At 45.9% G+C, this 21,444-nt stretch overlaps 2 protein-coding genes across 2 annotated transcripts in view; both read left to right on the top strand.

Annotated features, from left to right (window-relative positions):
* The window catches only part of LOC125165762 (N-acetyllactosaminide beta-1,6-N-acetylglucosaminyl-transferase-like), a 62,249-nt gene that overhangs the window by 17,157 nt on the left and 23,648 nt on the right, over window positions 1-21,444 (top strand). The window lies entirely within an intron of this gene.
* Window positions 9,519-21,444, top strand: part of GCNT2 (glucosaminyl (N-acetyl) transferase 2 (I blood group)) — a 58,297-nt gene continuing 46,371 nt past the window's right edge. The window contains exon 1 of the mRNA XM_047859030.1: window positions 9,519-10,697. Coding sequence (XP_047714986.1) covers window positions 9,776-10,697 — 922 coding nt within the window. The 5' untranslated portion in view covers window positions 9,519-9,775. The remainder of the gene's footprint in view (window positions 10,698-21,444) is intronic.

The following is a 21,444-nucleotide window of genomic DNA, read 5'->3' as shown; positions in this document are numbered from 1 at the left end:
CCTTTGAGAAGAAAGAACTTCAGTCAAAGGAGGCAGCTCTCCTGCTGAGGATGGCAAGAAAAGAGCTGGGGAGCCAGCCACTTGAGCCCTGTCTTGTGCCCTCATTGGCAAACCCAATGGGAGCCAGAGCTGCTTGATCCACTCCCTATATGTCAGCCCTCTTACAGGGTGGAGAACAGAGGGAGGGATCTACAAGGGCCAAATAGAGGGGTGTCTGGCTGGCTCAGTCTGGAGAGCATGTGACTCTTGATCTCAGGGCTGGGAATTCGAGCCCCACATTGGGTGTAGAGGTTACTTACGAATAAAATCCTTAAAAATATATCAACGGGGGTGCCTGGGTGGCTCAGTCAGTTGACCGTCCAACTTCGGTTCAGGTCATGATCTCATGGTTCGTGAGTTCAAGCCCCACATCGGGTTCCCTGCTGTCAGCCTGTCTGTGCGGAGCCCGCTTCAGATCCTCTGTCCCTCTCTCTTTGCCCCCTCCCCTGCTTGTGTTCTCCCCCCCCCCCACTAAATAAATATATATATATATAAAGGGACGCCTGGGTGGCTCAGTGGGTTAAGCATCTGACTCTTGATTTTGGCCTAGGTCATGATCTCATGGTTCATGAGATCAAGCCCCATGTCAGGCTTTGCACTGTCAGCACAGAGCCTGCTTGGGATTCTCTCTCTCCCCCCTCTCTCTGCCCCTCCCCTGTGCTCTCTCTCTCTCTCAAAATAAAAAAAAAAAAATTAAAAAAAATATATATGGGCCAATAACAATAAAAGGGCCAAATGAAAGCTGTTCAACTCCATTATTCAAGTTGTGGAGCAGGGGCATGTTTTGGTAAAACTGGTGACTGATTCTGGCAGAATTCTTGCAATGGTGTATCAAACCCCTGTCAATATATCAATCATGTGGATGGCCTCAGACTTAGCCTTCCTGTGAAAGGAAAGCTTAAATTAAAAAAAAAAAAAAAAGAAAGAAAGAAACTTGGCAAAAGTCACCGGGACAGCAGGTGTCTGAGAACTGCGAAGGGCTGGGGATCCAGGAAGCGTGAGACAAGATCTGAGCACCTGGTGTCCCCAAGTCAGAACGGAGGAGGAAGAAGCGATTGGGCACATCCGGGTACTGATGCCATTCCGGGTCCTGCGTGCAGAGGCGCAGGATGGCACAATGACTCACATTCCAGCCCTGGGTCACCCCTCCTCACCGAGTGACCCCAGACCGGGAGGTTCTTGAGTGTCAATTCCACGTCGGGCAGGTGGGCTGGTGTCAGGAGCCAGAGGGGGAACCCCCTTAGCAGTCAGGTTGCTTAAGGGACAAGTAAGGGGGCTCCAGTACGTGGTACTGGAGAGTATTTGGCCACAGGCGATGATAACTCGTGAGCGTTCGTTATTCCAGGACTCCTGATCCCCACTCACCTGGAAGGTTCACCTGGCAGAGTTTTTCTGGAAGAAGGACCATGACTCATTTCATTCATTCATTCATTCATTCTTGGTGAAGAATTTTATAACATAGGAAAACGCACAGATCAGTAAGGAGTGTTGGGCTCAGTGCGGTGTCACTGACAAAACACACCCAAGTAACAACCATCTAAACACAGAACGTGACCAGTATCCCAGTCACTACCCTGATGTCTAACACCATAGATTACTTTCACCTTTGTTCTTCATTAACATGTAAATAACGACATGTACTCTTTTTCTGTCTGGCTTTTTTTGCTCGGTGTTGTGTCTGTGAGATTCACGTTTTGTGTGGTAGGCAGTTATATATATATATATATATATATTTTTTTTCAGGCAGCTATATCTTTTCATTCTCATTTCTGTGTAGACAGAAGGAGGTACATGAGGTGAGGAGGGATGATTTTGCTCCCCAGGGACCATTTGGCGATACCCGGAACAATTTTTGGTTGTCACCACTTGCGGTGGGGTGGGAGGGGGGCAAGGAGGCTACTGGCACTTAGTGGGTAGAAGCCAGAGATACCGCTAAAAATCTACAATGCAAGGGACAGCCCCCACAACAAGGCACGTTCAACCTAAAGTGCCAGTAGTCCGAAGGCTGAGAAACCCTGATGGCATTTGGGTTGGTGGGCGTTAGGGTCTACTGTGAATATGGCTGCAGCGAATACTGACTTGCATGTCCTTTGATAAACGTGTATGCACTTCTATTGACAAAATCCCTGGGAAAGGCATCACTGGGTCGTAGGACCTGCCTGTGCTCAACTTTGGTAGATACTGCATTTTCCAGAGTTGTGTCCATTCCCACTTTGACCAGCAGTACATGAGGTTCAGGGTGTTTCACACCTGCACCAAGATTTGGTATTTTCTGCCTTTTTTTCTCTCTTTCTCTCTCTCTCTTTTTTTTCCTCTTGGTTGTATTTTCTTTTTCTTTTCTTTTTTTTTAGTTTATTTATTTATTTAGAGAGAGAGAGAGAGAGAGCATGTGTGAGCAGGAGAGAGGCAGAGAGAGAGAGGGAGAGAGAGAATCCCGATCAGGCTCAGAATAGAACCCAACGCAGAGTTCGAGCCCACGAACCATGAGATCATGACCTGAGCCAAAATCAAGAGTCGGATGCTGAGCCACCCAGGCGCCCCTCATTCTTGTTTTTTAATCTCTCTCCTACACCCCTCCTCTAATTCAACTTATGGCATATTAGATGCCCAAAACATCAGCTTTTGTCAGTACATAATCCTGTTCCATATTTTGTGGGAGACTGGGATTATGCACAGGTGTGCTTGCTGTATATGTTGGTCCCAAGAGCCTGCTAGAAATGCAGATTGTTAAATTCCACCTGGAAGTTACTACCTCTTGCCTTGCAACCTGTATTTTAACAACCCCTCCAGGTGATGGGATGCTTGACAGAAGTTTGCATACTTTTGATCTGGATGATCCTTATCCCCAAGCCACGAGAACACCTAGTTTGGGCTGAACACTTTTAGAAACAAATGTTTTAGTTCTTCCAGGGTTAAAGAATTCACTTCCACATGTACATTCAGTGGTAAGTTTCATCAGTGGTAATTGGCCGTGACTTCTTTGGGGTCATTTGTTTTTCATTTTCTAAGCCTCCAGCTACGGGGAGATTGCCTCCTATGTGCACATGCTTGGACATTTGCCTATTTGAATGTGTGTAGACTGTGTTTTGCAAGTATTTGCTTAGCACTCTTTAGCATCCAGGAAGTGTTTCCATGATCCCTTCACTCCATCAAAATCGGAGGCAGATCACTTCACCTCACACCGCTGTGATGTGACCCATCTAGCTGGACCATGCTCTGGACCTGCTCTCTAGGTTTTAAGATTCTGCACGTTAAACTTCTTCCTGCCTCCAAAATGAGAGTTTTAATAATGCTTTGGGTTCCACCATCTAGAAAACAACTTCTTCTGTTGCTAATTAGATGAAGGGTATAGAAAGCAAAATGATTGTGTCTCAGGAGAAGGTGGATTTTCCCCAGTGAACCCCAGGACTCCCCAGTTATGGGAGAATTGTTGTTTTAAAGATGTGCTTTGGAAATGTCTCCTTTCTTCTCTTTAACATCATGATCATTATCATGAAAAACACAAACAAAAGCCTCCATTGACAAACTATCTGGTCCCCCAGAACAGATTTATGTAGTTGGCCATCCAAAGGGAATTAGATTGTCCACATTCTCTACTTGCCTGTGAATTCCTGTGAATTCCTGTGAATTTCCTGTGAATTGCATTCAAGGGAAAAACATAAATCCCTATGTTTTATTTTTTTAAGTTTAGTTATTTATTTTGAGAGACGGGGGGGGGGGGGGTGCAGAGAGAGAGGAAAAGAGAATCCCATGAATCATGAGATCATGACCTGAGCCGAAATGGACGCTTAACTGCTTAATCTGAGCCAAGTTGGACGCTTAACCAACTGAGCCCCCCGGGTGCCCCCCCACCTACATTTTATAATTAAAAATGAATCCCTGAGTCATTTGGCCTGCTTCAATAACAAAGGAAACCACACAAAAATGACCTTCCAAAAGACAGCCATCAGCAAACCCAAGAAATGATATAATCTCACCTCATTCACCCAACCATTTCTGCCAGCGTGTGACTTATGCTCTCAATGTTCCTTCAACAAACTTCATTCTGCTGTTATTTAACATTTTAAATGTAGTATGCCTGCTCAAGCCTGTATCCCCTCAATGTCTCTCCCAACTAAAGGACAACAGTTAATTGGGAGTGGAAAAACAAGTCCCAGAACAATGATGAAAGTGTAATGAAGTTTACATAAGTACATGCGATTAAACAAAGAAAAGGTACATGAGGAAATGCAAACACAGTTCAGTGCTGATGTGGGACATTCATAGTTAGGTCTCTCTAGGTGTATGCTGAAACAGGAGAGTGAAGAAAGGACTATCGGGACAGTAAAATCACACATCTAGAACTAGACGTAACTAGAACATCCACTTAAGAGAAAAAATCATGAAGGGCTCTCCTCGCATAGCTCTCCTATGCTATTCCAATATGTAAAATAAAACGGTGGGTATAAATTAAAATAGAAACAGAAATAGAAATTTATATTATAGGTTTTAACACTCCTTCCCCATCGCTAAATTCTGGACCTCTTAAACAAGCTTTGAACGCAGTGTGTGCCCAATGGCCCGCCGGCTGTAACACAAGGGAAGACTCTTGGAGTTGCTGGACCACGGTAGGAACAGGGGGGAGATGTCCCTGCCGTCCTACAGGTCACCTTCTAGCTAGGCCTGGTACTCTGAGGTCACGGCTCACTGATGGGAAGGTTTTATGTGCTGCTCAGCCTGTGAGGTTCTAGATTCACAACTCTGCCTGGGAAATTTCTCCACATTGGGCTTTCTTGTTTTTGTGTTCTTGCTCCCTCCTGTAACGTCTCCAACTGGAATGGATGCCTTCTCCAGATTCGGAGTATAGGAACACACACGTTGAAGGCGCTTTCTCACCATCCCAGCTTCTAGGGAGCTTTTTCTCCTCTGAGCGCCCCCTACGTTTAGTGGCTACCCTCTTGTTTGGAACGGATCCATAGTCTTCTATGTTTCATTGGTTATGCATTTTCAGCTAAATGTATTTTGAAGCCTAGGGAGGAGATGATCTCCTGCGGGACGGGGGTCATACTTCACACTTCCTGGATTCGTCACTGCTGCTTTGTGGACTCACCTTTCACATTCTGAATTACAGCTCAAAGGGCCATAATTTTAGCCAAAAGGGACCATAGAGAACATCCTTTTTTTTTTTTAAGTTTATTTATTTTGAGAGAGAGAGAGAGAATGCACACAAGCACAAGAGTAGGGGAGGGGCAGACAGAGAAAGAGGGAGAGAGAGGCTCTGTGCTGTCAGTGCTGAGCCCCATGGTGGGCTTGATCTCATGAACCATGAGATCATGACCTGAGCCGAAACCAGGAGACAGACGCTTAACCGACTGAGCCACCCAGGCACCCCGGGAGCATCTTTTTTTTAAGACGAAGCAAGTGGGGGCCCAAGATCACATAATCAGTTAAAGGTGGAACAGTAACTAGAACCCAGGTGTCCTGAGTTTTGCACCATGACCTGTTAGCAATATTGTGGGGGTGAATGGGCACCCCTTCTTGATATTCAAATGAAAACACATCTTGCATGGTTTCCCACAGAAATTTGATTGAAAGTTGTGGTTTTTTAAATATCGTTTCATCTATCTGGTCAATCAATCTGGTCAGTTTTTGTGTGTCAAAATAAAAGACACCAGTTGTTCTGTTCCCAGTTCCAGCTAAGAGCGCATTTACCCATGAGCACCTGGAACCTGGGGGTGTGGTCTTTCATTCATTCATTCAACACATACAAACAGGTAAATAGTATAAATAAGGTAACATACACATTTCTACGTTACAATGTTGAGGGAGTGAAAAAGCAAGTCTAGACTTTCCACTAATTTCTTAGCGACCCTGGGACTTTTAAATCCTTCTATCTGCATTTCTGTATCTAAGGAAAAACTCAAAAGATGCCACATCTGATGTTCCGGTTCATTAAAGCCTTGGACTTGTTTCTAGAAGACACTTATTAAGGTGTAGCCAGCACCTTTACCTCATACTTTCAGAGGCTTTATTTACAATTATTATTTTTTAAACACTTTATTTTTTTAATGTTTTTATTTATTTCTTTTAAGACAGAGAGAGAGCCCGTGTGCACGCGCACAAGCGGGGGAGGGGCAGAGAGAGGGGGGAGAGAGAGAATCCCAAGCAGGCCCCACACCTTCGGCGCACAGCCAGACGCAGGGTTCGAACCCACGAGCCCTGAGATCGTGACCTGAGCCGAAATCAAGAGTCAGACACTTAACCCACTGAGCCACCCCGGTGCTCTGATTATTATCATTATTAACGTGATTATATTATCATTATAAACGTAAGCGTTTATGGGCTGACGTAAACTTCTCACCGTGGATTATTTTGCTCTCGCCCTTCCTCCTGTCCTCCTGTTGGCATGTGTTGCCTGGGAATGCTCCTCCACCTAAAAATGTCTTTGGTGTTCCTTTGCAGCAAGATGAAGGCCAAGTGCTTCATGCAAGGCCTTTTACGACTGCCTGGTTAGCCACAATTTCTGTTGTGCCACTGCCTTCAGCTCAGCCCTCTTTAGGTCTCCCCCTTCACATGGGAAGCCGATCAGTGCTGGGATGTCCGAGAATACTCTTTCACCTCTTTGATTATTTAAAAAAAAATTTTTTTTTAATATTTATATTTATTTTTGAGACAGAGAAAGAGAGAGAGAGCATGAGCAGGGGAGGGGCAGAAAGAGAGGGAGACACAGAATCCGAAGCAGGCTCCAGGCTCCGAGCTGTCAGCACAGAGCCCGATGCGGGGCTCAAACTTACAACCTGAGATCATGACCTGAGCTGAAGTCGGTCACTTAACCGACTGAGCCACCCAGGCGCCCCCATTTCTTTATTTCATAGAGATTCTGAGTCTTCTATCATTTCAAATAAAGGGATACCCTCTTCATTTTGGAGCTGTGTTCTGGACAGCTCCATAGCTGGAAAAATTCTTAAATAATGTACAGAAAATAAAAACTGCTGAATGGAATGAAGAGCAGGCTCTGAAGGTGGCCCCAGGGGAGAGTCAACCGTCTAGCCTGATTAATTGGCTGGTTCGGGAATAACTGCTTCCAAAGGAGCCCTGAGGTTTGGTTGCTAGGTCTGCAGGTGCCAAACCGGTCCCTGCCTGTAGTCAAAGGTGTGTAGGGAAGGAAGGCTGAGGTGTTCAGTCTCAGTAGTGAAAACACACGCCGTGGTGTGTGTTCTGAGTAAGCAGGTCTTCTGGCCTATTAGGAGGGAAAGGTAACAGGTACAGCCTTTCTCTATTGCAACATGAAGTTTCTTAAAAGGTTCTCCTGGGAGCTTTTTTTTTTTTTTTCTAAATACCAGAATCTGGGGGGAGGGGGGCAAATTGGCCCAAGGACAGCCGAAAGGGCAGAGAGGAAAAACAGCTATATGTTTAACACGCAAACAATGCCATTCGAGGTAATAGATTGAATACAGAAACATTAGGATCGCTCCTAATTGGGCTGGTGTGTGTTTATTTCTTAATATAATGGCATTATAATGTCTGTCCCCTAAGCCTGTGTAGATCTGAAACCCTGTGTTATCGGCCAGTTGGAAACAGCAACGTAAACAGGCTCAGTTGGCCTGATTAAGTTATGCGTCTGTACGCTGAACACTTTGTCAGACTGCAAATGCATTAATATTCACTCTAAGCCAAGAGGCTTTGCCAAACGAGATGCTGAAATTACTCTCTGTTGTTTTGAAATAAAATATACAATAAGCTAATCTTTAAAGGTATTATTTGGAAGAAGAGAAGCTCGGCACTGAGCTTTCCATTATCACGCGCTCTCCACCGTTTTCTTTGCTCTATTCCGTGGAAGACACTGAGAATTAGACTCATCTGCTTTACCCGCATAAGGGTTACCTTTTCTCTTTTCCACTTGGCCTAAAAATCTGAAGGTGGGTCCTACATGGAGTTTATCTGTGGCGGGTCTTAAAGAACGGGGAGGATTTAGTAAAGGAGAGAGGAAAATAAGGTATAAGTTGGAAGAATAAAAAATGGGAACAATGGACCCTGGCAGAAAGAAAAACTACAGGGCTCGGTTGATGGAGCGTGTAACTCTTGGGCTCTGGGCTTGTGAGTTCGAGCCCGGCGTTGGTCGTCGAGTTGACTTGAAAACAAAAACAAAAACAAAAAAACCACTGTGTTCAGGAAATGACGTGGCATTTACTTGGAGCAGGGTGGTTTCGGATTGCCGGGGCTCACATTTGTTTTCCTATCCGGGCCAAAGCAAGGAATCAGCATATTGTCCTATTTGTTTCATTAATAGCAGCGTAGAGGCTTTTCCAAAGGAAGGAGAGAAAGCACCTTGGAGGGCATCATTTCTTCACGGGGTGGGGGCTCAATGTGCATTGTGAGTTAATGCCACAGGATGGAGGGACTGGGGTTCTGAATTCAGAGAGCGAGGAGAGATGGGAAGGCATTCAGTGGTTGAACTGGCATTTTCGAAGTCATTTTAAATAAAATATATTCATCTATATTAAAAAAAAACAGCTGGTGGGAAAGTGAAGGGTTGAAGACAAGAAACTTCTAAGTCGAAGAGCTTGATATTCTTTACCCAAAACACTGCTATTTACAGGTTGGGGGAAATCGCGCCCATCCTAGGTGGTCAGTATCCGACTGAGCCGATATAAAGGATGTATCTGAGTATTAGACGATGTTCTCTGGGTGTTTAAAACCCGAGTGACCCCTCCCTCCGCCCCGGGGTCCCCGAATCTGAACGTCACTTGTGGCCAGGATTCAAGTTCTTTCCGGTGGAGCTCTAGGGCCTTAAGGAAATCAGGGGGTGCAGCTGGGGACTTGTTCTGTGACCCCAACATTCTGTGACAAGCCCGCAGTGGATGCGTAAGCCGGTGGGGGCGGGGGGTGGGGTGGGGTGGGGTGAGGGGGTGCGGCTGGCACCTCATGGCACCTCACCTATGAGTCACAGGACCAGGAGCCTGCGCTGTCTGATTCCCCCCACGACTGGAAGTCCTGTGATCTCTGGTTTTAGAAAAGGGTAGGGCGGGGCCGGAAAGCCAGGATGGATGATGTTGTTTTTTTTTTTTTCATTTTAGATCTCTGTCACCTCAGTCACTTTTGTCATTAAAGCATTGGTTGTATTCCTTAAAGCATTTGAGCATGGAGGCCGCGTCACCTGGAAGAGTGGGGGGACCCCTGGAAGGGGGGATTGCCACGAGCCACAGGAGGGGATAACCCCACAGCCCGTGGATGGCCAGCAGGAAACGGCACGCCTGCCAGAACACATTTCAGCTTTGCCTTTCACTGTGCTAATTCCCTGAATGGCAATAACAAGCGGGGGAGGGGGGAGGGGGGGGAGGGGGGAGGCTGGGGGGGGGCGTGGTGCGGGAAACACATGGGAACTGAAAGAAAAGAGATCTGAGAAACGAAATCCGCAGGGGAAAGGAGTTGCCGGTGTTTTAGGGCCACAGCCAGCAGATGCGGGCAGGGAAGCGGAGGGAGGGAAAACGCCGGGCTTCTGGAACCTGCTGCTGGGCTTTAGACAAAGGCGGTTTGAGAAGCCGAGACCGCGAGGCGGGACCGGTTGCTCATATCAGCACGGGGGCCGGAGCCAGCAGCGGGACTCCCCGGCCTGAAAGGGGATCGATTCCCAGCGCGTCCTTCAGGCTAGGAGTTCCCGGAGTATGTGCCAGAATAAGAACGCAGAGGGAGAAGTAAGCTTGGGGGAGGCCTGGCAGATTTTGCCCGTCATTGACAACCTGCTTCTCCGGGAGGCATGCTGCCTTCATCCATGCGTTACCTCTTCGTAGTTTCTGTTTCCTGCGTCGTCCTTTTTATCGTGCTCTACGTGTTTGGGTTCGGGGGAGAGCCGGGCTTCCAGAGGCTAAATAATTCAGACACTTGGATGCTGACTCAGGTTTGCACATCCTTTATCAAAGGCAGAACGCCTTTCCTGTGGAGAAACAAACTGAGGATTCAACACAAGTCTTCTTGCCGGGAATACCTGACCCAAAGCCACTACATCACAGCCCCTCTGTCTAAAGAAGAAGCTGAATTTCCTTTGGCGTATATAATGGTCATCCATCACCATTTCGATACCTTTGCAAGGCTCTTTAGAGCGATTTACATGCCTCAGAACGTCTACTGTGTTCACGTGGATGAAAAGGCGACGGTCGAATTTAAAGGCGCGGTGGAGCAATTACTGAGCTGCTTCCCAAATGCTTTTCTGGCTTCTAGAATGGAGCCAGTGGTCTATGGGGGGATTTCCAGGCTCCAGGCCGACCTGAACTGCGTCAAAGATCTTGCGGCCTCCAAGGTCCCATGGAGGTACGCCATCAACACGTGTGGGCAAGATTTCCCCCTGAAAACCAACAAGGAGATAGTCCGGTATCTGAAAGGATTTAAAGGGAAAAACATTACCCCGGGGGTGCTGCCCCCAGCCCACGCCATTGGACGGACTAAATACGTCCACCGGGAGCACCTGGGCAAAGAGCTTTCCTATGTGATCAGAACCACAGCGTTGAAATCACCTCCTCCCCATAACCTCACCATTTACTTCGGCTCTGCCTACGTGGCTCTATCAAGAGAGTTTACCGACTTTGTCCTCCGTGACCCGCGGGCGGTTGACTTGCTCCGGTGGTCCAAAGATACTTTCAGTCCTGATGAGCATTTCTGGGTGACGCTCAACAGGATCCCAGGTATGTGCGACGCCGTGTTTCAGGGGACAGCAGCGTGCCGTACTTGGAAAGGCCGTTCGAGAGCCTGCTCCCTTTTAGTAGACGTGCAAGATGAAAGGGAACATCTGTAGTTCTCTCTGATCCTTTCTGGATGCAGAATCAGGTTCTAGCACGGCCAAGGAATACCTTTCAGAGGTATGGCTTTACAACTGATCGTGTTCTTTTGCGTTCAGCTTACTAAATCTTTACCACGATAGGTATTACTGTTGTCAGTCCATAGTGGTGTTCCTTCTTTCCCCCAAATTTGCCAGACCCTCTCTTGCCAGCGCTTCTCCGTCCTACCCCATCCATCAGCCAGATATCTACAGCTCAGCGGAACTGAGCTGACCACTCCCCTTATTCTTCCTTCAAAGGGTGTATCACCCCTTGGAATAATCACATTAATGTCTTTGTATGAGGTTGTTCTTGGCCTCCTCTGCATTATTAGCTGTGCGAAGCTGGGGTCGTTTTCCTATCTTGTTAACTGCTAAGCATCCTCAGTGCTTAGAACAGATAGTAAATGGTCAATAAATATATAGTAGATAAGTGAGTGAGTGAATGAACGAATGGCCAAGCATGAAGCTTTACACCAGAGTTGTCTCCCTCAGACCCGGCGAGTTGAGAAATGGTTGGACTCGTGTGTATACCGTATCACACGGGTAGGGTTTTTTTTTTTGGTGGTTTTTTTTTTTTTTTTTTTTTGGAAAAGAAAATACATTTTGCTTTAGCTCAAGAATGAGATTCTAGGAACAGCTCCTTCTTTTCTCATCAGAACATTTCCACCTTTACTAATGGACCAGATGGGTTCTTTTTAAAACTACATGAAACATGAGAGAATCTCTTCTGCAGGAAATCTCAAGCTTTGGTCTCCATGAAAAATACAAAATGGACCTCTGATGAACTCAACAGCATTATTATAGCAGGAGAAAAACAATCATTGTTCTGGTTTTGGGGGCCTGCCAAGTTGGAAACACTGGTAGGTCCTCTCAGGCTGCAGGGCAGGGCCTGCTGGGCAATAAACATGCCAGCATTCTCTGGAAAATACCACGTTTGGGCTCTGAATCTCAGGGCGACTGGCTTGGGGAACAGGGTTGGCTCTTGTTCTGTGCCCTCTGGCTTTCCTGGCCTCCCTCTCCGGATGGCCGCCATCTTCCCACCTTCTGTCTGTGGTTTCCATCATTGTCATATAATTTGGGAGGGACTCAGTACTTAGAGGCTGGTTTTCACATTTCAATATTTATCCCTTCCTTTTTTCACTATTCCCTTTTGATTTATAACATTTGGTACCAGCCATGCGGTTCCTTACATCTGGTCTGAGATGAAGGCATTTCTTAGCAAAAGCCTGAATCGTCACATCTTGAAAGAAGAAAAACACGTATTTAGGCTGGGGTTAAATGTCTGGTTACTGTGACAGATGGATGATCAGTCTTCTCAATGTCAAATCAATATAAGAAAACCAAGGAGGGTTGCCTGAGTGGCTCAGTCAGTTGAGTGTCCGTCTCTTGGTTTCAGCTCAGGTCATCTCACAGTTCCTGGGATTGAGCCATGAGTGAGACCCCGCATTGAGCCCGAGTTGGGCTCCTCGCTGTCAGAGCAGGGCCTGCTTGGAATTCTCTCTGTCTGTCTGTCTGTCTGTCTGTCTCTCTCTCTGCCCCTCCTGCACTCTCTCTTTCCCTCCCTCTCAAAGTAAATAAATAAAGAGAAAACCAAAGGAAAAAACAATCTTCCACACCCCCCCCCCATTTTCCAGCCCTAGAAAAATAGACAAGATAGGAGACCAAGACTGATATGTAGACAGGCAGAGGAAAGGAAACCATTTTTTCTATAGGCTGTGGTATGGTATGCTGGCTTCTGCCTTCTCAGAGAGATAGTATGGCTCCATGTAAATCACATAATCTCTTGGAGCCTCAAATCTCCCCAACTACCAAATGAGAGCCCAGGTAAGAAGACCCCCTTCATCTCTGCCTTTGCCTCTCCTTGCGGAAGACTCAATGCCCAGAACGACATGAACACTGCACATATAGCTATGAGGAATTTGTAGGAAGGTGGAAATGTTGGTGAGTCTAGATTCCCGGTTGCCCATTAGCCTTGGCAAATGCATTCCATCTCCTTCGGAGGTGAGAGCTCCACCAAGAGCATCCTCCAGGGAGAAAAGCAAGCATGGTCCAGGGTCAGTGGTCTGTCAGATCTGATTCTACAAGGGATGCTTTTCAGGATAATGTGACGCCTCCTGTGGCTTTGCTTCCTTCCTTTCTTACATGCAGGATGGCATTCTGGTTTAGGGAGAAAGCAGAAGGATATCCTGCTTGTACATGGGGCCTTCATGAATTGCAAGGTATTAAAAAAAAAAAATCATCGGGTGCCTGGGTGGCTCAGTTGGTTAAGCATCTGACTCTTGGTTTCAGCCCAGGTCATGATCTCATGGGTCCATGAGTTCGAGCTCCAGGTAGGACTCCTTGCTGACAGTGCAGAGCCTGCTTGGGATTCTCTCTCTTTCCTTTTCTCTCTGCCCCTCCCTTGCTCATGCTCTCTCTTTCTCTCTCTAAATAAATAAATTAAATTAAATAAGTATCATCAAATGCTCTAGCCCGTGTTGGATATCTCCATCTTCAAAGGCAATGTAAAATCCAATCACACCCTCAAGTAACTCCAGGATTTTATGCTTGAGTCTCCTTTGGGACTTAAGATTTGGGATGTGAGTCTGGTCCTTCATTACGAGATAGCTTTTAACCATATCAGCTTTTTTTTTTTTTTTTTTTTTTTTTGAGAGAGAGAGAGAAAGAGTGCATGTGAGCAGGGGAGGGACGGAGGGAGAGAGAGTCTCTTAGGCAGGCTCCATGAGAACGGAGCCCCACGCAGGGCTCAGTCTCACAACCCTGGGATCATGACCTGAGCCAAAATCAAGAGTCGGACTCTTAACCAAATGAGACACCCAGATGCCCCAGCTCTTCTATGTTCGATGTCATGTTATAAGAGGAAAAGTCCTTCAGTATGTATGGTGTCAACATCGTTTTTGCAAAACGTGCAAGTACAGTGTTGTTCCTTTCCTGTCTCAAAAGTTCCTTCTCTCTTCTGCCTAACACCCTAACTTAAAGTGGTTGTGTTAGAAATACCATGCACAGGTACATCAGCTTCCCCAAATCACCCACAGTTGTCATAGGACCAAGGAAATGACTAGTATCCTACAGTTACATGACATCAGAAAACCAAGTGAAAATAGTTTATGAGACTCAATAGAAAGAATATTCGCAGAGGTAGCACTGAATTACGTAGCTTCACCTGGCATTTTTTTTTTTTTCAAGTTGTGTTTCTATTGAAAAAATGATTTATTTCTTGGTCTTCAACCCTTAGGCTTGTTCCAATCTGCATTAGAATTAGAAATGGTGCTAGGGGAGCCTGGGTGGCTCAGTGGGTTGAGCGTCCCACTTCGGCTCAGGTCGTGATCTCACAGTTCGTGATTTCGAGCCCCTCGTCGGGCTCTGTGCTGACAGCTCAGAGCCTGGAACCTGCTTTGCATTCTTTCTCTCTGTCTGTCTCTCTCTCTGCTCCTTCCCTGCTCACACACTGTCTCTCTCTCAAAAAGAAATAAAGATTAAAAAAAATATATGGTGCTAAAACAAGCCAAAAAGAGTCTCTTGGGGTAAGAGGGCCAGTCTCACATCCTTCTTCAGGGGAGGCCAGGCGGAGTGGCTATCAGCCCATTTCATGTGGCTCTTGGAGAGACAGATGGTCTAGACCTCTCCCTTCTGGCCATATTCTCAAAGGAAACCCTCCAGGAGCACAAACAGAGAGCCAATAGTCTACCTTGAATTCTGGTGCATGGTTAGATTTTCTAACTTATCAGATCTTTGTAATCATTTGTGTCACCTTAAGAAACCACCATTTTCTCTAGCTTTTCTGGTTATTCCTATAGCATTGTCTTTGGCCTCCCTGCCCCATGGTGGAATGTTAGAGGCCATTTTGATTTTTGCTTTAAATCTTGTGAAATTGCTCAGTACCCACAGAAACAGCCGCTAGGCTTGTTTCTTACAGTCCATTCTCATGGCTAAATTGTCTTCTGGTCGCACTTCGGGGCCAGTCCATCCCTAATGGAAAAGGCAAAACTGTTACTTTTTTTTTCCAGCTATACTTTCCCCCCCTTCTCACTGTGTAAGTTTATTCTTTTGAATTTTTGCTCGTGCATTCATTACTCTGACCTTTCTCATGCCGTGAGGTTTTTCCTCCATAAGAATGTTTTCGTTTGCCTCTCTTCCTTTTTCCATTTGTATACATTTTTTTTTTCAGAGCCCCTTCTTCAAATAAATTATCTCAACCTCAGCAGTGACCACATGATCGCATTTCCTCATTTTTCAAACCTAAAAATAGCGTATTTCCTACTTCGATTTATTTTGCTTTTTTAACGCTGAGTTTTATTTATATGTGCACATTCTTTGGGAATGTGCTATGACTCTTTAAGTGGCAAGCGACAGAAACACAACTCAAAGTTGCTTAAATAGACGCAAGAGCCTACCGGGTCACAGAATTGAGATGCCCAAGAAAGGACTCCAAAAAATCTGGATCAAGAGTGGAAACAACATATTCAGGAATTCAGGACACTGTCTGCCAGATGGTCTCTCTGTGGTGTGAAAAACTGTCTCTTTGTCCAGAGCTAAAGGTGGGGGGGCGGGGGTCCCAGGTATGGGACTCCCAGTGCTACAACCAGGAAAGCCCCAGGTGAATTGGGCCAAGTTGGTCACTCTGTCTGCCTGTGGTGGCCCCATTCAGACAGACTCCCCCCACCTGCTGTCAGAGATGGCCACAAGTAGCTCTCGTTTCTTGGTTCTGACAGTTGGCACTCTTAGGGGACAAGAGAGTCTTTTTCCTGAGAGTTCTAGCAACAAGTTTAGGGGAGACATCGTATTTGTCCTGCTTGGTGCAAATCACTATCCCTAACCAAATCGAGGGGGTGAAGGATACTGACGAGCCTTTGTTGGGTCACTTTCCCAAGGGGCAGGCTACAGTTGAAGACGGTTCCTTAGGGTGATGCTGGTCAGACTAAAGGACGCTCCCCACTGCAAGAGCGTTCCTTGTCTTGTGGGTAGAGTGTTAATGAACATCTCCATCTGGTATTAGAAGGGCAAGATTCAGGTTAAGACCTAAAGCTTTAAGCCTTTGAACGATCGTAACTTGGAGAATACTAATTAAATTACTTCTGTGGAAGTGGTGTCATCTCAATAAACATACCCCTTCTGTCTCATAAAAACATTTTTTTTTTAATTTTTTTTTTCAACGTTTATTTATTTTTGGGACAGAGAGAGACAGAGCATGAACGGGGGAGGGGGAGAGAGAGAGGGAGACACAGAATCGGAAACAGGCTCCAGGCTCTGAGCCATCAGCCCAGAGCCCGACGCGGGGCTCGAACTCCCGGACCGCGAGATCGTGGCCTGGCTGAAGTCGGACGCTTAACCGACTGCGCCACCCAGGCGCCCCACATAAAAACATTTTTAATAATGTTTCTTTGTTATGTTTGGATAGTACTTATTTTGCAAAAGTACTTACGCATGATCTCGTCTAATCCTTACAAGACCCCTGTAAAAGGAAGGCTATCATCCCCATTTTGTAGAAGAGAAACTAAGATGAAAATATGTGACTTACCCAAAGACAAGTATTTCATATAACCTAGCAAGAAATTTTAAAAAAAGAAAAAGAAAAAGAAATTTCTAGAGGAAGGAGAGATAAGATCTGTATTACACATTTAGATTAAATTATACCTGGTTTATGGATCCTTCATTAATTATTGTAAAAACTGCAAGTGTCCAGAAGATGAACCTTAGGGGATTCGGAGTCTTGTTGAGCTTGAGGAATGATGTATAATGGGACCCACCCAAAAATATTCTCTCTTGTTCCCTAAGTCATCTGGATGGTTAGCCCCTCTTTCTGGAACTCGGGGCTTTTTTGTGTGAGCAGGAGGTCCAGGAAAGAGGAGGGGACTGCCCATCTGCCCCATCTGGGTCTGCATTATCTCAGCTTAATCTTCTCAAGAATCTCGTCTGGTCAGTATTGAAACACACATTTTGCCATTTTACCGAGAGGTGAAGAGGGAATCGGAAGGGTTGAGGAACATGCTCTGCTCCAAAAGCAGGAGGCACACGAAGGATAGAGCGGATACAAGGAGCACCGCAAATCCAACGCACTCAAAACACAACTTACACAGTCGCCTTTGTGTGTCCTCTTCTAGCTCTTCCCTGCAGGCTGGGTTCTCTCTCTCCGTCGTTCTCACTGCCCCATCCTGGGGGATCTGGCTTTCCCTGGAGCTTGGGTTCCAAGAGTTGGGGAGAGCCAGGCTGGAATCCTAGCTGCCCCATCCCAGCCACATGACCCGGTGTTTATACAAAAGCCCAGTCTTCAAGTAGCAAAGCCAAGGTGGTGAAAGCGTGGAGCCTGGAGCCAAACTGCCTGCATTTGAATCCCTGCTTTGCCGTTTACAAGCTGTGTGACCTTGGACCAGTGACCTGAATTTGGGGACCTCAGTTTCCCATCTGTAATGCGGAAAATAATAATTTTGTATCAAATACGTGAGGCTTCAATGAGTTGGACTATTGCCCAGCCCATATTTTAAGCGTTAATTTTTATCGTTATTGTTGTGATTCTGGCCTTCACCTCTAAAAGGTCGTCTGTAATAAATATCTATAAAATGTCATCATTTAATAAATGTTGAGCACCTAGATACCGTGCTAAGTACTGGGATACAGTAGTGCATGAAACAAATAAGACCCCTGCTCTCGTGGGGTGTATGTTCTAGACGTGGGACACGGATAAAAAAAAGCAGACAGATAAGATAATTAGAGATTCTGTTCAGTGCTCTGCAGAGAACACAGGCTGATACGGAAAAGGACCTGCTTTGAATGGGGTGAGTTGGGGAAGCCTTCTTAGTGGACGTGGTACATGAACTGAGGTGGGCACCTCGTATGACGGCCACGGGGACGATGTGACCTGGCCACCCCACCTTCATAGGTGTTACTGGCAGAAGAAGCAAGGCGATGGGTGTAAGTTTTTGGCATAGCGCTGACTACAGACTGAACAGTCAATAAACTGAACCTGGCTGTCCGCCTCCTCTCTGTTTCTGGTGCCGCCATCTGTCTTCTCTTGTCTCCTACAATATAGTCTTGTTTCTTTCTTTCTTTCTTTCTTTCTTTCTTTCTTTCTTTTTAAAGTTTATTGGTTTATTTTGAAAGAGGGAGAGAGAGCACACACAAGCAGGGGAGGGGCAGAGAGGGAGGGAGACATGGAATCCCAAGTGGGCTCTACACCGTCAGCGCAGAGCCCAACGTGGGGCTTGACCTCGCGAACCGCAGGATCATGACCTGAGTCGAGATCAAGAGTCGGATGCCTAACCGACTACACCCCCCCCCCCAGGCGCCCCTCGTCTCGTTTCTAATTACAACAAACCCACGGGTTTGAACTGCGTGGGTCCAGTTACAGGTGTGTTTTTTTTTTTTACAATAGAGCCCTATAAATGTATTTTCTCTTCTTTATGATTTTCTTCCTAACATTTTCTTTTGTCTAGCTTACTTCATTGTCACAACACAGTCCATGATACATATGATATACAAAATATGTGTTCATTGGCTGTTTGCCATTGGTAAGGCTTCCAGTCAACAGTAGGCTACTGGTACTTACGTTCCGGGGGAGTCAAGGGTTATGTGGGGTGCGCCTGGGTGACTCAGTCGGTTAAGCGTCCGACTTCAGCTCAGGTCATGATCTCGCCGTTCGTGAGTTGGAGCCCCGTGTTAGGCTCTGTGCTGACAGCTCAGAGCCTGGAGCCTGCTTTGGATTCTGTGTCTCCCTCTCTCTCTGCCTCTCCCCCACTCATCCTCTCTCTCTCTCTCTCTCTCTCTGTCTCAAAAAATAAATAAACATTTAAAAAAGTGTTATGTGTGGATTTTCTCCTGCACAGGGGGTTGGCACCTCTAACACCTGCCGTTATTCAAGGGTCAACATATTTTTCCCGACTGTATTCTCAGCCTGCTTTCATCCATCTCCATAGTGACAAGGATGACATTTATAAAAATTGATCATGTGATCATCTCTCTCCTTGAAAACCTTCAAGCAGATCCTCATCACCTCCAGCATGATGTCCTAGCCCCTTCACTGAGCGCAGGGCACTCATTGCCGTCTGGTCTCTTAGGCTTTCCAGCACCTTCTCTCGCTATGTGCCCCATCCCACGCTGTACTCCAGCTCTACCTGGGTGACTTGTGAGTCCCAAATGTGCCACTTCCACCGTCCCTGCCTCGACTCATGTCAGTTGTCCTGCCACGACCTTCTGGGCTTTTTCTCCTTCTCCCTCACTTGACTGACATGGGCCTTTCTTGTAAGAGTCAACTTACGGTCACTCTCTGAAAAGACTTTCCTAATTCTCACTGCCATGGACTCACTCCTCCCGTATCACACTGTACTATTATTAGTCTTGCAGTGCTGTGTTTGTGTTCCCAGCGGACTTCGAGACTGAGCTTCAAAGGTAGAAGCTACACCTGATAATTTTTGTTGCCTTTACGTCTAACACAACCCCTGATACGTGAGCAATGCTCAACACAACGGAGTCTCAACTTGTATTCATTCAACTTGCACAAACTCAACTGTATGCACGCACACATGCGCACACACAGGCCCACACGCGCACACACAGGCCCACACGGTGTGTAAATTTAAATGGTTTGGGCCATCCCACCCTGCCTTCCATTCCATGCAATTTGTCTGGGGTTTCGAGTGAGCCCGAGGTGGATTCTGTTTATTCCCATGACGGGTCTTCGTTCCCATGGCTCTCTAATGTTAATGATACCGTGTACATCTCATAACACATAGTTCCTCAGTTCCAGCCAACTTCTTCATCTGGGGCTCGTTAGAAGAAACTACCATCTAGGTCAAGATTAGAGGGAAAATCGGCCATGTTAGAATTAGGGAGACTCTGTGTCGTCTTAATGTGGCACGTTCCCAAGGGATTTCTCCAGAGGAGTTTTGACTGTATGTCGTCTCCTCTTTACACCCTGACTTTGCAACCTAGACTCCCTATAAGATGTGTACAGTTCTTTGAATTGAATTTATTGTACGCTTATTGTATAAATATGTACATTTATTGTATATGTGTACATTTATACAATACATTTAGGTAAATGCATCGTATACGTTCATTGTATAAATGTATATATTTCTCTCTCCCAACACTTCCCTACAGCAGCTGGTGCTTGTCACAACAAATGCCCTCCTTAATCCCTATCACCTATTTCACCCATCCCCCCACCACCTCCCCTCTGGTAACCACCAATTTGTTCTCTATGGGTAAGAGTCTGTTTCTTGCTTTCCCTCTCTCTCTCTCTTTCTTTTCCCCCTTTGCTCATTTGTTTTGTTTCTTAAATTCCACATATGAGTGAAATCATACGGTATTTATCTTTCTTTGACTGACTTATTTTGTTTAGCATAATACTCTCTAGCTCCACCCATGTCATTGCAAACGGCGAGAGTTCATTCTTGTTTATAGCTGATTCATATTCCGTTGTATCTAGACACAACTTCTTCTCTACCCATTCATCCGTTGATGGATGCTTGGGCTGTTTTCATAATTTGGCTATTGTAGATACTGCTGCTATAAACATCAGGGCGGGTGCATGTATCCCTTTGAATTAGTATTTTTGTATTCTTTGGGTAAATACCTAGCAGTGCAATTTGGGGATCGGAGGGTGGTTCTGTTTTTAACTTTTCTGAGCTACGATTTCAACACTATGTAAAGGTTGTCATGTTGCCAAATGTGTGAAAGGGCATTGCTTTTACAATCCCTCTTTGAGGAACTTGGATAATGGATATTATCCATCCAACTATGGATAATACTGTTCTTTTCAGATGCTTGGTGGCCGACTATTGAGCCTTGGTTAATAGTTGATTTTAGAGTCACTACTCTCAGAGAAATTCAGAATGACGGGGAAATTTTAATTTGCAGTGACTGTCCCCCTTGAATCTTTCCTCAGCTTGCTTTTTGGCTTTTCATGTTCTTTGTTACTTGGTGATTCACATCACGGTTTGGGTTCTGATGAATCATAACACTGTATCATGCCCCTCACATTTCCCTCTTTTTTGGATATCTCTTCCTGAGGCTCCCACTGACACCTGCTGATATGTTCCCCCTCCCACCTCCCTACTCCCCACAAACCCACTTCTCCAGAATCTCCGTGACTGGCACTGCCATTCTTTCCTGGGAGCCAACTGCTTTGTGCCCCATATCTAATCAGCACATTCTGTACATTCTGTCTGGGATGGTTTCTAGCGAGTATTACCCAACTTGTTCCTATCACGGCCACTCTAACTCCAGCCCATCATGCCTCTCAAATGGATTGTTAGACCCGTCCAAGTGCCCTCTCTAGCCCGGGTCTCTCTCTCTTCAAACCATTCTAACACTCGACATATTTTTCTAATTAAGGCATGGCTCTAAGAATAACTTCTCAATCTCACATGCTGTAGGGAGTTCCCACAGCTTATTGATTTGCTCACTATAAACATCTCATGGGATGTCAGATATCAACATACTCCTAATAGATATCACCTCATTATCACCAATACCACCTCACTGTCAATTCTCACTGCTGCTTTCTCTGAGAAGAATATTCCAGAAAAACCACCTTCCTTGTGTTCCTGCCTTTGGCACTTTTCTTCAGCTCATTCTCTCTCTACCGGGGCCACTCTTCTCCATCTCTCCCATTT

The sequence above is a fragment of the Prionailurus viverrinus genome, chromosome B2 (genome assembly GCF_022837055.1).
Source record: "Prionailurus viverrinus isolate Anna chromosome B2, UM_Priviv_1.0, whole genome shotgun sequence".
Classification (NCBI taxonomy): domain Eukaryota; kingdom Metazoa; phylum Chordata; class Mammalia; order Carnivora; family Felidae; genus Prionailurus; species Prionailurus viverrinus.
Note: the sequence above shows the minus strand (reverse complement) of the source record. Positions and strands in the feature narration are given on the sequence as shown.